Source organism: Haliotis asinina, chromosome 6 (genome assembly GCF_037392515.1).
Source record: "Haliotis asinina isolate JCU_RB_2024 chromosome 6, JCU_Hal_asi_v2, whole genome shotgun sequence".
In the NCBI taxonomy this organism is placed as follows: Eukaryota; Metazoa; Mollusca; class Gastropoda; order Lepetellida; family Haliotidae; genus Haliotis; species Haliotis asinina.
Window position 1 is genome coordinate 35,447,513 of NC_090285.1, and position 17,633 is coordinate 35,465,145.

General features: G+C 38.2%; 1 protein-coding gene across 1 annotated transcript in view; it reads left to right on the forward strand.

The window, feature by feature from the left end:
- LOC137287824 (uncharacterized) overlaps positions 1–10,412 on the forward strand; it is a 34,485-nt gene extending 24,073 nt beyond the window's left edge. The window contains exons 17-31 of the mRNA XM_067820210.1: positions 438–525; positions 683–769; positions 2,465–2,552; positions 2,918–2,970; positions 3,330–3,426; positions 3,757–3,870; positions 4,383–4,471; positions 6,063–6,214; positions 6,411–6,544; positions 6,915–7,008; positions 7,977–8,134; positions 8,431–8,519; positions 9,100–9,237; positions 9,431–9,581; positions 10,180–10,412. Coding sequence (XP_067676311.1) covers positions 438–525; positions 683–769; positions 2,465–2,552; positions 2,918–2,970; positions 3,330–3,426; positions 3,757–3,870; positions 4,383–4,471; positions 6,063–6,214; positions 6,411–6,544; positions 6,915–7,008; positions 7,977–8,134; positions 8,431–8,519; positions 9,100–9,237; positions 9,431–9,581; positions 10,180–10,260 — 1,613 coding nt within the window. The 3' untranslated portion in view covers positions 10,261–10,412. The remainder of the gene's footprint in view (positions 1–437; positions 526–682; positions 770–2,464; positions 2,553–2,917; positions 2,971–3,329; positions 3,427–3,756; positions 3,871–4,382; positions 4,472–6,062; positions 6,215–6,410; positions 6,545–6,914; positions 7,009–7,976; positions 8,135–8,430; positions 8,520–9,099; positions 9,238–9,430; positions 9,582–10,179) is intronic.
- Positions 10,413–17,633: the final 7,221 nt, after the last annotated feature.

Below are 17,633 nucleotides of genomic sequence, written 5' to 3' on the forward strand. Positions count from 1 at the left end.
CACACGGAAACTTACAAAACAAGAAGACCGATTGTGATGTCACATGTATTGTGACGTCATGGCATAGTTATGACATCATAGGTTCGACGTCATAGCATCAACTGTCAGTTCACCTGATGAAAAGGTCTGGAATGACCGCGAAAGGTTGTGTTTCAAAGAATTTAAATGAAGATTTATCAATAAAAGATCTTGGTCAAGAAAAGTAAAGATTTGGGGCATCGAGCATGGTTACTGAGGGACTGTAGCCACATCACATTGATACATATGTCAACAAAATAAAATAAAAATAAAAAAATTCCAACCAGTGGGAAGAGCTAAACGGCTCAAACGTGCAGTGTCATATCACGAACAAGGACTTGTCTGTCAACTGGAACAGTGTTTACATATGCACTATATGAAATGACTGATAAACCTGTACACATCAGCCTTGTGAAAAGATCCACAACAGGATCGCCAACAACCCAAACCGAGCCCCAAACTACTGTGTAAACGACCCTACTTATGGCTAGAGCAGGCAACTGCAGCGTATATGCGATTTTGCTGTAGTAAACGCCATCCCTTCCTCGATCACATGCTTGAAAATTGCACCAGTCGCCGTCAGGTTGACTCGTTCAATTACGCCATAACTAGGACACGTGATTATGTTTTTTCGGTGTTATAAAAGACCTGCTTACTCGTTTAGACGTCATATCGACATGGAGATCTTGGGGCTTGTGGATGTACCACTGTATTTCCTACTGTGCTTGGCGGCCACAGTTCTGATCTACATGTGAGTAGAGAACTTTATACATAGACGAGTTTTTGTATTATGGCAACGGTTTTTATGCACATTGGGAGAAAGACTAATCACTAAACAATACTATTTTTAAAATGAATACACTTTGTAAACTTGTGCAAAACCCAAGTTTTAACATACTGTTAAACGGTCACCATCCAACGCTGACGGTTACAACTGGCATGGTCATAGCTCAAAATGTCCATGTACGTGTGTTTGTTCGCGTGCATGCGTGTGTTTGTCTCCCTGTCTTTTCCCCTCTGTGTGTATGTATTTGTGATGCATGTGTGTGTTCATGTGTATGCTCCTGTGTATGTTTTCTTGCATACAAGTCTATCTGTCTGTCCGTCCGTCTGTCTGTGTCAATGACGTATGCCATAAAGGATGTAGGCGTCTTGAATACTTTCTGTTGATCGAAATGGCTACCGGAAGGTCATCATGGACCTTCCACACTAGTGCTTGCCGTTTCTGGATAGCATTATGTATTTTGCATAGATTGAGTACATTATGTCAATAGCGTAAATAAGTCTTCAAATTAAAGTGTAAATATCGGAGTCTGTTCAATGCAGCACTCAGCAATCGTGTCAGTGATTGACATTACGAACATAGATATACCCCATTGACATGTGTCAACCAAATCAGCGAGTCGGACCAAATTATCTCGTCTACTACCAGGTCAAGGGTAATTCTAAAGCGTATCAGCACCTGTCTGATGGTAGTCGATGTGTATTTCCTATCAGTAAGACAGACTCTAACAGTCCCCAAAGGGAAATTCATTGTACATTAATAGATACAGATGGTAATTATTCAAGCAATGCCCGCATTTCCTCAGACTGAGTAACTTTAAAGACTTCCATACCACGTTCATGTGGCAATGAAAAGAATGATTCAGGAGAAATGTACCCTAGGTTATCGTCACATAATCTGGTATATTTTCATGCAAGACAAAACGAGTTTCTACGAGGGACAGTAATGCTCCATATTTAGTTATTGAGTATGGTTTTACGCCGCTTTTAGCAACAGTGAACATCAGAATCCAGCGGGGAACACCAGAAATGGGTTTCACAAATTCTACCCATGTGGGGAATGGAACTCGAACCTTTGGTGTGACGAGCGAACGCTCTAACAACTAGCCTACCCTACCGCCCGACATTGCGTTCGATGATCGTTATATAGGGGATACACGGAAGGTTCCAAGTGGTATTACTCTTGCAGAGAGCTTACTACAATCACTATCATCATCACTTAGAGCTTGGTTTATATTATCACCTTAAGATTTACACTACCACATTTCTTACTGCCGTAGTGATTCCTTTCTGACGATTTATCATGAATTTAAAAAACAACTATTCATTAATTATTAAATAATTAAATATTAATTGCTGTTTGATACATTTCATGTATTTCTTATTTGTTTCAACAACAAAATCAGGCAACATTACATGCTTTCATGATATGGAATATAATAGAGTAAGTTTCCAATATTTACTGAATCCGTGCTGAAAACGGCATAAAACGCTCTTCTTGCCGTCAAGGTGGCGACATACAGGCTAATGCCATACACTGTGCAGTTTCTTCAATTTGAACCTTTCCATGTCAATACTTCGATCTTAATAAGTAAGTATGCTCTTATCCTCAAAATATTCATTTGCTCCTATCTTCTTCTATTTGTCTGATTGTGATTTACAGATATGGAACATGGAACTACAATTACTTCAAGAAGCAGGGAATTCCGGGACCAGCACCAACGCCTTGTATTGGAAACAACACTGGTCCGGTAGGTTCAAAAATAAATCTAGTCTGATAGATTTGTTATCCATCCAAACAACTAAGTTCTTAAAAATTTAAACACTTAAAAGATATGAATCGTTGATGCCACAAAATGTGGAATGTCCTTCGACAATCTGATCATTACACAGAGGCGAGTCCTGAAGTCTGCTAAATGACCAACAGGCACTCACTTCGTTGACATATCCAGTGAATGCCAATTGTAATATTACAACAGACGAGCTTGTTTATTCGCTAAATATTTCAAATTCAGAACTGATACATATCAAAGTAACACTTCTGTCACATTTTAAAAAAGTTGATATGGCAGATGAGAAATATTGCAGGAAAATGTATTCACGTCTTCTTTTGCAGAGTTTCGGCCATAAACTGTACCCCTGGAGTAAGCTATATGGATCTGTTTTTGGGTACGTGCATATGTATTTATCTATACATACATACACACACACACACACACACACACACACACACACACACACACACAAATATATACATACGTACATACATGTAGTCAGACAAAGCACATACTACGAGGAAGTCGCTGGTAAACAAGTAACACATACACGTAACTGATATAACGGGGAATATCGAACAGCATAGTATTTAGGATAATTGGAGTTTACTGGTATCTAAAACATTTTTTGTATTACATTGTGTTGAAACATAAACATGAGCATGGAAGCACGTCTGTAAGGTAGGCTAAGAGGTAGTAAGTGCCTTGTGTTATCTAAGCACTTTTGACGTTGTCATTTATCACATTCTACAGAATCTTCCTTGGAAGGAGACCCGCCTATGTTATTTCCGATCTTGAAATTCTGAAAGAGGTTATGGTCAAGAGTTTTGACCATTTCAGAAACCGCCCGGTAAGCAATGTTTTTTTTCAAATTAGTGATAAAGAAGGCCCCTTGGACTGGAAATAAAGATTATATATCACACAAATGAAACAAAGTTGAACGTTGTACCATGTTTACTGTGTTTTGTCTGTTTACCATTTCTGTGTTCGGAACGGCGGGGTAGCCTAGCAATTAAAGCGTTTTGTTGTCACGCCAAAGATCCAGGTTTGATTCTCCTAAATCAATGTACAATGTGTGAAACACATTTCTGGTGTCCCCCGCCGTGATATTGCTGGAATATTGCTAAAAGCGGCATAAAACTAAAGTCACTCACATTTCTGTTTTTCGAATACATTTCAGGCATTGCGAATGCCCCACCCCTTCAACTTATCTTTGGTAATCTTAGAAGACTCTGCGTGGAAGAGAGTGAGAACTACCATCAGTCCTACCTTCACTGGTGCCAAACTGAAAGAGGCAAGGGACTCTGTTCGTCTTTATATTAACCATATGGAGAATGTATATGCGTTGAGTAGAATGAATAACATTTACAACTCGATTTTATTCCATTTGTGTTTATGCTGGAAAAAGACATAAATTCGCTTTGGTAGGATGAAGATCAGAACATTCCATTGTTGAAAACAAAACCCCTAAAATTTAGAAGTAAAAAAATCCAAACCGTATACATTGACAACTGTGGCCTGTGAACGAATTCAGTTTATGTAGACTGCGTGTGACGTCCTGTACGAAGGCTGATGTATACTATTCCATTACTGCTTGGTCTCGGAGATCGGAGGTTAACAGGATAGTCAACTGCAACATATTACTGACTTCGAACTGACCAGTACTTGTAACCATTCGAATGCGGTAAATGTGTTGTCCACTTGATAACGGTTCGCAGGTTTTTAAAGTTGGATATAAGTAGTGCCACAATGTTTGACTGCAATAAGTATTGTGGAAAATATGTGATTTTTGCCTTCTGAATTTAGATGTGTGGAGCCATCAACGATTGTGCAAGGACTCTCACAACAAACTTCTTAAAAGACATTGGGAAAAGCCGTGGAATTAATGTGATACAGTAAGTGCATTAGTATTGTTTGTAGGTTGAAGGTATATGATGTTTCTTTATATGTTAATGTGGATAGATATTTTACACAATCCCCAAAGATGGTTCCTTGTAGGGAAAAAGGTTCTCTTACTATGTCCCCAGTTCGTTAAGAAATATTGTTATGGCTGAAAATCTATCGAACATACATGTCATTGCTCATGCTGGTCACAGTCCGAACTTGTAATCCCTGTGTATTTTTAATTAACTATATATTTTGAAATAGTTAATGTGTGAGACAGATATCTGTACATACCGAATCTGAGCTAGATAAATCAGTCACACAATATTAGCACAATGAGCAATTATCTCAAAGTTGAAGACCAAAGACAGTGGTTGGTAGACACGTCACAGACCTAGTGCGATGTCGTCGTGGGGGCATTCATCAGACAGTTTTATTATGTGTGAACGGTTATGTTGAGGGATACATTAATTAACGGGCTTATCATAAAAAGCTAATGATCACAATCTGACTTGTCCGTTTGTCGCTCTCAGTAATGATCCAACTTTATGACGGTGGTATTTAAATAATTGACTCTGGCCTAGACAATCTGGTAACTGCGAAAAGATCAACTTTGCCTTTCAGTATAACATACTTTTAAAAGCAGTAGGGCAACCTGAACTTTGAAGTGCGGTTGGAAATAAAACCCACTGAGAGCGTTGCAATGACATTCGTCGTGTGTATGCAGCATCATCTCATGTTATCACCATACGCAAACACAATGCATGGGAAACACGTGTACAAAGTGGGAGCCTCATACACATGCTTATGGTGTCATTAAGAATCTTTACGTTTTTCAGTCATACCAGCAAACCACTGTAGACCATTTTTGTCGATAACTTTCTTGCATATGTGCATAGTCAGGGTATTTAGGGTCATATCACACACTACTGACTGAAAAGTGTAAAGATGAAATTTTCATGTCAGCCTCCAATCACCTAACAAGGCGAAAACTGAACGAAAACCTTTGCTTTGAATGAAATCCATGTGGTGATGCATTCTCAAAGCACCCATTATTATTATATCAACATTGATTCAATCCCATATATCTCCCAATTTCGACGATCGCAGATTGAAAATACAGTTCCTGTATTTTTTTGACGGGCATACTAATGACATTTTCCTAAAGGCTCAGTATTTTACAAACGGTCTTCATCACATTTTGTCCATCCACAAATGGTGAGTGTGTGTGTGTAATTTAATGTTGCTTTAAGAGGCACCAGCAGTGTTGCAGTTAACTGCGGCAAGCTTTGTAACATCTCAAGTCCACGTTAATGCTGGTGTGGAGTATATCAGTCGAAACATCCGTTGAAACAAATCCCTGTGAAAGGAAACTCACATACCCATTGCAAGCATAAATGTATTCACATATCATATTGTCGTCTGTCGCAAATGTTGTGCAACGACTGCCTTGTTCATGTTCATGTTCAAGTTCATTACGACAGTGAGGTCCTTTGGGATTTATGAAACCTGGATATGTCAATAATTAACGGTTGGAGAATTATTTTTTTTCATTGAAACTTTGCCGCATATACTCTTACTAGTATATTTTGAATGTTTTAGCTACTTTGGAGCTTTCTCTATGGATGTGATTTGCCAAACTGCCTTTGGAATTAAGGTTGATTCACAAACTGATTTGAACCACCCGTTTGTCGCACACGCTAGGAAGTTATTCCGACCAACAAAACTGGCACAGGCATTCTCAGTAGTGTCAGGTAAGTGAAAGGAAAGTGACTTCCTGTAACTTATCGCCAGTCTGTAACTCCTGTAACAGCAGTGCACACATTAAACTGTTTTTCTTCTCTCCTCTGTTTGTATGCACCTTTTCACAAAATCACGACCAGAATGCCATTGGTGACGGTACCTGGGCATTACTTAAAGATTCAAATGGAGATATATTTCTGTTTAAAGCTGCTGTTCCAGCACTTGAACCAATCATAGCTAAGCTCGGCTTCGGACTCTTTCCACGAGACACCGTTGTGTTCTTTGAGTCGATCACCGATGAAATGATGAAACAGCGGCGAAACGATAAAACAAACAAACAGGTAATATTAGACGTATCACCATTATATGAGATGCATCAGTGTGTACATGTCAGACACACTCCTGCCTCCATGACAACATTCTTCATCTAATTATAACTTCTAAATGAACTCTACCATTTGTTACTTGAATAAAACATGCCAAGAATTATAAAGACTTGCTGTTATTTTTATTTTATTCTTTTCGCCAACGGAGACTACAAGGGTCGCATGACCTTTTTCTTATTATTAGGAGATGAGATGTATCATTGTCTCATGGAGAAATGTCAGAAAACTCAGCATCATTTCACAATATATCAATTACATGAAATTCTTCATTTTGTATTTGGACTGTCGGCGGTATCGAAACTTATGTTTTCAATATTTATATCAGGGAACCGACTTCCTGAAAATGATGATGGATGCTTCAATAGAAGAGGGAAAAGATGACAACTCTATTAATAAAACAGGCAAACATTCAGTCAGGCGTAAGTATGCAGTTTATTCCATTTGCAAGGTGTGGGTATCGCCGTCTACAAGTGGAAGCCACCCATACTGCTTAGGGGAACATTTTGTCCTAGTGGTTGACTCAGCTGATTGTGGTCTCGGGAGGCATTCATGGTATCGCAGCAATCGGTATTCCCAGGTTTGCGATCTAGACTTGGCTCTTAGAGGTGATTTTGATGTAAATCGACAGCCTAACGTCCGTGGTTTGTTTACCGTTTTCAAACCGACGGCATGTATCGAATCTCCGTAAGCATTTTCCAGCAGAATTATTAACATTAAAATCTGGAATCTGTCTGACCATCCATGAAATACCTGCTATAACATTTACGTTTCATATATGACTCTTCCCACTCCATCTGAACTACGTCGTCTGCATATGCTTGCAATTGTTGCCAAAAATATAGTGGAAGTGATGTCATGAGCTATATTTATCTCCTGCGAATTGAATTTTATTGTTTACCGCGATAGGATGGAGTTCTCCCCTTTGGTAAATATTAATTGGCTACGTTCGTCTAATGGCTTTCGCTGAAATACTATCTAAGTTAAAATAATATCTTTTTTTCACACATCTGTTGATCAAATGCCCTATATTTGGATCTCTCAATCAAATAGGCGTCATAAGTTCAGAATGTATTTCCGATTACGGATATGTCAAGTACCGCGATACAACGAGGTCGCAGGCTACCACAATGCAGTATTGGGACAGGGAACGGAACTCCAGGCCGTCTGCAAGTCATTATTCTGTCGTATAATATGATAGAGATACGTTCTGGAGTCATCCCATAATTACTAGTAAAAGTATGCTGCCATCTACTTTCCATCGAATGAGAGATTTAGGAGAGTCATACAACGTAGGTGATGTGGCAGATGTTCATTTGACTTCACGTTTTTCTCTCTATTCACAAAAAAATCAATGTTGAAAAGGAATGACACAAGTTTCAACTTACAGATCTATCGAAGGATGAAGTAGTCGCTCAGTGCATAACGTTCTTTATCGCTGGTTACGAAACTACAGCGTCCACCCTTTCCTTCCTATCTTACAACCTGGCCATGAACCCGGATGCACAGGAGAAGGCCTACAGAGAAATCAAAGAAAAGTTGGGAAATGTCAGTATCCAAAAGAACAATGCTGTCATATTCTAGCTGTTGTTTTTAGTCTCGTTTATGAACTTGTCGAAATGTGGATAATTTATTAATCATCTGTTTCATTGACTGACATTATTAAATATGAAGATACATTATTATTAGAACAAGCCGTGTTTTATTGTACTTCTAAAGTACAGCTTCTGGGTCAGAGAACCCTTTCAGCAAGGTGACACACCAGAATTACAGAAATGAATTATTTGATATTGTTGTCAAGGTAACCCAACAAACATACATTTAAAGACGTTTTTGTTTGTCAGGAGGAACCAAACTATGGCAACATTGGGAAACTGAAGTATCTGGACAACGTGATCTCAGAGACGCTCAGACTCTACCCGCCGGGTTATGTGTAAGTGGAAAAATATGTTTTACAATAGGAGTGTTGAGGCAAGCTAGAGTACTATCCAGCACTGTGCATCATGCTTATAGCACAGAGCAACTTTAGTTTAGAACGACTAGTTTAACGGTGGGATTTCTGATTAGAATGGATCCCAGCAACCTTTGTTGGTCGTAGAGATGATGATAATGATCGTATTGTCAAGCATGATCTTTGATCACAATACTCAACATTTTGTTTTCTGTTTCAGGATCGATTATTTATATACAGCTGGAATATTGTTCTGTGAACTACATATACTTTATTTAAATGTAAACAAAACAGAGTCAGCATAGGTTAGATTGGGAGTGTTTCGTTACACTGTAATATATCTGAATACTATAATAATTTAAATTGACGTTCACTTCAAATCATTCATTGACATAACATGTATAATGGATACCAACACTAATGATCAGTATGATGTTGAACAGTACTTACTGTCTGATAATGCCCATGAATATATTAGCTAAGAATCTCGTAAGAGAACATGTTCAGCGTCAATGGACATTTTGGACCTTGCTCCAAGCTTATACAAATTTCTACTTTTCAGAAACTCCCGAATTGTTTCTGAGACCACTCAAATCAAAGGCCTGACTTTCAGTAAAGGTCAAACTATCTTCATTCCTGCGATGGCTATACACCGAAATCCTGACATCTACGAGGATCCTGATTCCTTCAAGCCAGAAAGGTATAGGGCTGACGTTGGTAGTTGGTTACTAGAAAACATCCTAACCATATAATATCAGATGGTCAGCCTTTATTCACGTCACTTTCCATTTCCGGGATAAACTTGTTAGCTGAGCATTTGTTATCTGGATGACAGTGTAGCACGTGTACACTTAATTGTTATATTTGAATAACTGTAAGAAAATGCATTTCAGGTTTGAAGATCAAGACAAAACTATTGCCTTCCAAGGTTTTGGATTTGGCCCCAGAATCTGCATTGGAATGCGGCTTGCCCTGGTTGAACTTAAACTAGCCTTGATCAGTGTTCTGAAGGCCGTGAAGTTTGATCGTCTGCCTGATACACCGGTAGGATTTACGTTTTAAAAATATATTTTCATCATCATTTCATTGTCCAACACGTGTTAAAAACAATAGATAAAAGAGTTGTTTAACAAATGAAACAGATTTCACATCGACCATATTAACACACACCATGTTGGTTATCAAACAAACGGCCGGATTAGTATATGCCTGGGCTCTCGTGCAAAGGTCACGTTATCATACCAGCTGAGTTATGCATGAAACCATTGTTCTTCATGCAAGCACACAGCATCCCTTTCGTTCGACATTTAACCTCAGCCAGTTCACCATACAGACTGAAATGGATGCAAACCAAGCTGAACACATTGTGTTCATAATGAAAATGACCACAACAAGTCACGACTAATTCAGCTTTTTTTGAGTTAAAGAATAACTTTTGATTCACAGGTTTTTAATCAATTTCTTTTGTGCTGGCGTAAGGACAGTTTATTTCTAAAGAAACTTCACGAAACGACTTTGGAATGGACAAAAAGATAGTTTGTTTCTGAAGGTAGTCCATAGATCTTTGCTTTCGTATAGGTCATAAACAAAACCACACACTCTTGTTCATGTTACAACTGCATATGCCTTGGTTTGTTCACAGGAAGTACTGACGTTTACCCAGAATCCAAACGTTCTTCAAACAGACAAGGCAATCATACTGAAAGTGTCTCCCAGATGTTGAAGACGGCACGAAATGCAACGGCAGTCCCCAGGATGTCTCATCCAACTTTAAATCAGTGGGCATCTTGAAAATCTGGAACAATCTTGTTTAAAAAAATGTATCGGAGAAAATAATACAATTTGTTTACATTTTACGACCAGCAACCAATGAATGTACGTGCTGTAGCACATTAGATCGTCGTCACTGAAACTGAATGTTGAACATTTATTATTTTGCAACTAGTCACGCCGAAAACGATTCGATTCCCCAGATGAGTATAATGTGTGACGCTCTGTTATCCGCCGCGATGTTGCTTTAATGTTGCTATTAGGGGCATAAAACTAAGTCACTATTCATACACAGCTATCGGGAAACGGGAATAATCAGTCTGTCGTACAGACCCTGAAGCAAATATATCCAAGAAAGCCCACGCAAGTCTACAAAATTTGGCAAGTCTATATTTCCTTAGTTTCAGGCTGAAAATGAAGATGTCTCTGGGCTCCATTTCATTATATTGCATTTTTCTTAATTATGAACCTTTTCCAGTAAAATGTGTTCATTTCAGAGACTAATTGTTAGTCTAGGGAAACACCAGGGCATTCAATGCCCGCATTCAAGTGGATAAATTTCAGATGGTTTCCTGCTTCCGTGACAAACATTTCATTATAACTTCTTATAACATTTTATAATAATACACATCCAGCATGGTAAAGCTGACGTTGACATTTTTCAGCAACGGACGTATTCTGTTTACTTCAAACCAATGCAAACACAAGAGGGCTCGTAACACAAAAAGAGAACAAGAAAGTGTGAATATTCATTTGGCTGTCATTCAAAATCACGTACAATACGTTTATAGTAGATGTTTAAAATTTAAATGCTTTGTACTGAATGTGTTCGTGTCAATGTATTTAACACATTCTAACTGCATTAGAATATCCATTTGTCTATCACATAAAATCAAGATGTCAAGATAACCAAGGGTCTACCGCCAACATGTAACATGTATTGTTGATTGATAATTGTATCTAAATGTTTGCATTGTATACAAATGCACTGAACATATTCTAAACACTTTTGAAGATCTATGAATAAGATCACTATGAATGGTGTAACATATACTGCATATTTGTAATTTTGTTTGCCCTGTGTATATTCATGCTAACTGCTCATACTCCCTGTTGTACATTTGGTGTAGAAGCTGTACCTACAAGCTAAAATTATAGCAGTGATGTTTGTAATTCAGATGAACACTTATTAATGCAGAATTCTCAAAAGAATTGTTTGTTGCAATACCACCAATACGTTGCTTGCTGGGGAAAAACAAACGTAGAATCGATGGTGCCACTGTGGGAAGTGCCATGATGGGGAGTATGAATAACGACTGTATTTGAAAGGTATAGCTCAACTCATGAAAACATAAAAAAGTGTTTATAAAATAGTGGTTATTTTAGGAGTTTACTTCAACAGGAGAATGTGAAGTCTGTAAATCATCACGGTTTGCCTGTCGCTTGCTTGACATATGTTTTTGTTGCAGTATTTTGCAATTCGGGTGCACACTTATTCATACAGAATTTTCACGGGTCTGTCTAATTTGCTTTCTTTACCAACTTTTAAAAGCTCTATATGCTTGGTGTTCTACCAAGTTAAAGTTAAGTAAAAGCGTTCTGTTCATGATCCAAAAAAATGTGTTTTAGTAATACCACTACATTTCTTGCTGGAGAAAAACAATCATACAATCGATGGTGTACAAATGGGGAGTGTAAAGACAGAATGTGTGTTTTTCAGAGAGGTGTACCCCAACTGATGGAGGCTTAAAATTGTTTGGTTATCAACAGCGTTTGCTTCAAAGGGAGAGTGTAAACGTCTCAAAATGATCACCATTTGCATAATGCTTGCATGACAGCTGTTTGATCAAGTTTGAGAAGAGGTTAAAATCGGGTGAATACGAGGTTCGTCAATTCACAGACACAGGCTCGAACAGCAGCATGAGTTACAAAGGACTTGCATCCCGCTGTATACTTTGGTGGAACGACAATAAAAACCCATGTTTTTCTCTCCAAAAATCAAACTTTGATTATCTGACTCAGTTGTCTGAGCACATTAGCATGATATTATCCATCAATGGTCTGATCTTCATTTACAGTCATATCAGGTATTTCATTCAACGTTACGTTCATAATTACAGATGAGTCATCAGTGGGATCTTTACTCTTCATATATGTTGCTTATAGTAAGCTTAGTTGCACGATGATCTTATTGCTATTTAATCATTATGACTCTGAAGAAAATTTGGCTATAAGTTCACAGATGACAAAGCGTCAGAACGACATGATACAGCGGCAGTAGCACATCACACGGAATGACGGGATACGGAGTGATACACGTGAGCAATAGAACGACAACATATTGTCATGAAACCTTTGACCAACGGCAGAGGATTGTCACGTGGAGACAGTAGATTTATAGAACTGAATTGCAGTTACGTATCACCACAGCAGAAGGAACACTTTGTGCATCGGATGGAAATATCAAATGACAGTAAAGCACACAGATATACGTAATAAGCAAAACACTGTGGTCATGTCCGAGGCAATTGCAACAGACGATATAATCAGAGAATTATTTATTCCTATAATCAGAGAGAACAACCGTGAAAATTCAAGGAGATGACCCGTTCATCTTCATGTTTACATTGCACATTATCGCGTAAACAAACCATAGATGATTTGCTACAGTACTTTTGAATACTTGTTATCTGCATCACAGCATCATACATGTGTTCTCAGAGGTGACTTTCATATTGTTCAACACGTGTGATGAGGAACAATAACAATGACTTCCTTAACAAATCGTCACATTGACATACAACGTCTGGGTTATCAAACAAACGTTTGTATTATCATACATCTGGGCTCCTGTGTAAAATTCGGGTTATCATGCTATATTGGGGTTATGAACGTCTTCTCACTCTTTGGTAACTCACTCACTCATTTCATTTGAACATTTTGCCATTGGCAAGTTCACTATACAGATTATGGCGTTTTCGTTTTGACAGCCAATATTTTTACTGGATAGTAGGAAAACCCAAAATCAAATCCCTTTAAACTCAGTTTTGGTTATAAAAGAATTTTTTTATTTCCAAGATTTTTAGAGAATAGCTTTTGTGACAGATAATTTCTGAAGGAAATTCCCAAAATGACTTTGCAATGGAAAAACAAAGGTTTGTTAATACATCTTCAAATTGTATACAAACCAATACTTACACGTTTCGTCACTCTATATCAGTGGGCAATGGAAACTGAATGTCTGCTTTCTTGTGTTGTAATTATGTTGCACCAAAAGAACAGCACTGCACTTTCCTGATGAATATTTTCTGGGAAAATTAAATGTTGAAAAATATAATTGTGCTATAACTGCGAATTTTCTACGAATCTTGTATTGGGACCCTCGACCATTGTTTTTTTCCTGCCTTAGGGACGCAATTCGGACAAATATACAGTGCTTTACTTCACTGGGTTTCCAGTGTTCTATCTGTGAGCCGATGCCAGCTTTTGTTTCTTGTCAGATACCTTCCAACTTCCGACACCTTTGCTTCCGTCTTTGCCATCAGTTATTGCAATGTTATTATGGCCAGAATTGTCAATCGATCTTTACATTGACAGCAACAGAGAATTCCGCAGTAATATACAGATGTTTTTGCATCACATCTAGATGTAACCAAGGACAAAATGAAAGGCATTCCATATTCCAGTATCTCCCTATCTACGTGTAAATATCACATTTCTTGCACTCGCAGCATCGGAAAATTCCGGAAATATTATGCATGGCAGGCTTAGACCTTTTTCTTCACTTCAAGCCAAAACAACCACAAGTGGGTGCACAAAACCAGAAAAGTATACAGGCAATTTTGAATACTAACTCAAATCATGTATAACCATGATCTCCCACCGACATATAACATATATTGTATATTCATATTAGTATCTAAATGTTTGCACTGTGTGTCATCATGCAAATACATTAAACATATTTGAACTGTTGCCACAATCTTGTGTTAAAACCAGATATTCCCAGTTTTTGCAATTCAGACGAACATATATGCATACATAATCGTCTCAAATGGATCTAATTCACTTTCTTCATGAGCACTTTAATACTTTTAATACTTTTTAAATATTTACAGTCGCTATATATTTTAAGAGAATTTTAAATTTCTTATTTGTCTGTATCCTTTAACGCTGAATAAGCTGAGAAAACAAGGCATTATACCATTTTTCCACTATCGATTATAATTGTATCCAAAATATAATTGTATCTAAATGTTACATAAAACAGATCATAAATAAGAATGTATGTTTTTCAGTCAGGTACTGCTCACCTAATGTGGAAAACCTCTTGGTTATATGAAATTTTGTTTTGAAAAGGAAGGCTGAATCTCTGAAACTTTTTCACCACTTCCACATTGCTTTGTTCATATTGTGTCTTTCTCTAAGCGTGAGAAGAAGTTAAAATCAGAAATACCTTTTTATGAATTCGACTGCAGTCAGGTTTACTACAGAAACTAATGCATTACTGACTTTTCGAAAGTGGTTAACCTAGATATTCTAACGCAGTTCCGACATATTGGCTATTATTGATCTGGCCTTTTAGAGAGCCCTCCACCAGTAATAACCACAAAACGTGTTTTTCTTTGAAAGACGTTTTGTCTCCCCTGGAGGAGAAGAGGTTAAATATTTCAAAGTATTTATTATGTCGGTGGATAAACATGTATTGCAGATTCAGCGTGTATAAACAGTTAAACTATTTAACTTACGGGTATCAAGTGGCACTCTCTTTCCTTTTATGGTGCCCTGTTTTTATTATTATGCTTTCTTTTTCGTTTGAAGCCGCAAACATTCAGCTATATGGTGGCGTTCTGTTAAAATAACTGAGCCTGGACCAGATGGTCTAGCGATCAACAGTATGAACATCAACCTACGCAAATGAGATACACAGATGAGATGAGATACCCGATAAATTTAGTCGTCTCGTATGACAAGCATGGGTTGCTGAAGACAGGTCTTCACGGGTTTTCGGTCAAAAAATCTTTCAGAAAGAAATATCTCCCAAAACCTTGAATATTCTAAAGGGAGTTACTTGGCACCATAAGGCACATTAAATTTATGTGCATATATTTCTTGCCCATAGTAAGATGTTAAGCTGCACCATACTTTTATGAATTAGACACCGTGGTTGGGAATCATTTCACTCTTCCTCTTTCTTTCATTCATATTTTCATCCAAAATCTCCAGGCACTTTTCCAGTTAATTAGACAAACGTTTCTGGGGATACCAGAAACTTTTCGTAGCTTGGATCAAAACGTATATTTGGCACAGGAAATTGCATCTAACACAGCCCGACCCGTAGATGCGTCCAGGGTATAGTAGAGACTTGTCGGAACGTATACCAGAGAGATATCGAAGATGGCCTAGAGTTGGCAAATGCACATGCGATTCTTTTGCAGCTACGGTCACCCCTTTCCCCTTTTATGTGTTTTGTATAGATTGAGTACATTATGCCACTAGCGTGCATATGTCTTCAAATTAAAGTGTAAACATCGGAGTCTGTTCAATGCAGCACTCAGCAATTGTCAACCAAATCAGCAAGTTTTACCAAATTATCTCGTTACCTACGTCGTACGAGTATAGCCTGGTCAAGGCTAATTCTAAAGCGTATCAGCACGTGTCTCATCGTAGTCGATGTGTATTTCCTATCAATACGACATTTTCTCACAGTTCCCAAACAGAAATTCATGGTATATTTATAGATACAGATGGGAATTATTTAAGCATCACCCGTATTTCCTTGGACTGAGTAACTTTACAGACCTGGCGCACAATATTTTCTAAATCCGTCAACGGCATAAAACTCGCTTGTTGCCATCAAGGTGGTGACATACTGGCTAATGCCATATGCTGTGCACTTTCCTCAGTTGAACGTTTCCAAGTCAATGCCTCGATCTTGATAAGTAAGTATGCTCTGATCCTTAGAATATTCATTTGCTTCTATCTTCTTCTATTTGTCAGACTGTGATTTACAGATATGGAACTTAGAATTACAATTACTTCAAGAAGCAGGGAATTCCGGGACCAGCACCAACGCCTTGTATTGGAAACAACACTGGTCCGGTAGGTTCCAAAATCCTTCTTAACTCCCTGCCAGATTTTAGCAGTCTGATAGATTTGTTACCCAACCACACATCTCAGTTCTTTGCTAGGTAACTAATCTTTAAACGACAAAAAGAAAATGATTCATTGATGCCACAAAATGGGGACTGTCCTTCGATAATCTGATCATTACACAGAAGCGAGTCCTGAAGTCTGGTTTATCTAGGGTAATAGTGATCAGATTGCCTTAGGCATGCATTGTGCACTGAAAATGAATGGACTATAAGCATTGTTAAAACCGAATCTGAACTAGGCAAATTACTATTTCGAGTCACTATCCTCATCATTATGGTACGTTGACAAAGAGTAACGAGTTGTTAAACAAGCAGTATTATACTACTCAAATTTGAAACTGTCTCTCACAGATATTTTGGGGCTTTCTCTATGGATGTGATTTGAAAGACTGCCTTTGGGATTAAGGTTGATTCACAAATTGACTTAAACCACCCGTTTGTCGTTCATGCTAAAAGGTTATTCAACCCACCAAAACTGGGACTGGCATTGTCAGTATTCTCAGGTAAGTGGTACAGGAACTGATTTTAAACTACAGGTTAAGGTAACTACCCTTCTCGCACGATCCAACATGTCTTTGCGAGGATTATGCTTCACATTAAGTAAAGTGAGTGAGTAAAGAGGGCTTTTTTCTGTTGTGATAAAAAAGCTGAAATGAATTTTCTCTCTGTTTGAAGCTGCTGTTCCAGCACTTGAGCCATCAGCAAGTTCGGCTTGGGAGTCTTCCGAAAATCAGACATCGCCTTTTTTGAGAACATCACCAATGAAATAATGCAACAGCGGAGGATTAATAAAACACGCCACCAAGAGGTTTGATGAAATCAATCACTATCGTATGAGAAAGTGGTTAGAAGTACTCGAGTATCGTACATTAATTTTAACCAGTTGCACATACATTCTCTACGAATTCAACCTGTGAAGGGCCGGGGTAGAATTGGCCTTCAGAAACCCATGCTTGCCAAAAAAGGGGACTATGCTTGTTGTAAGAGGCGACTAACGGGATAGGGTGGTCATCCTCCCTGACTTGTCATCGGTTCCCAGTTGCGCAGATCGATGCTCATATTGTTGATCACTGGATTGTCTGGTCCAGACTCGATTATTTACAGACCGCGGCCATATAGCTGGAGTGCGGCACAAAACTAAACTCACTCACTCTCTACGAATTCTAGTTAT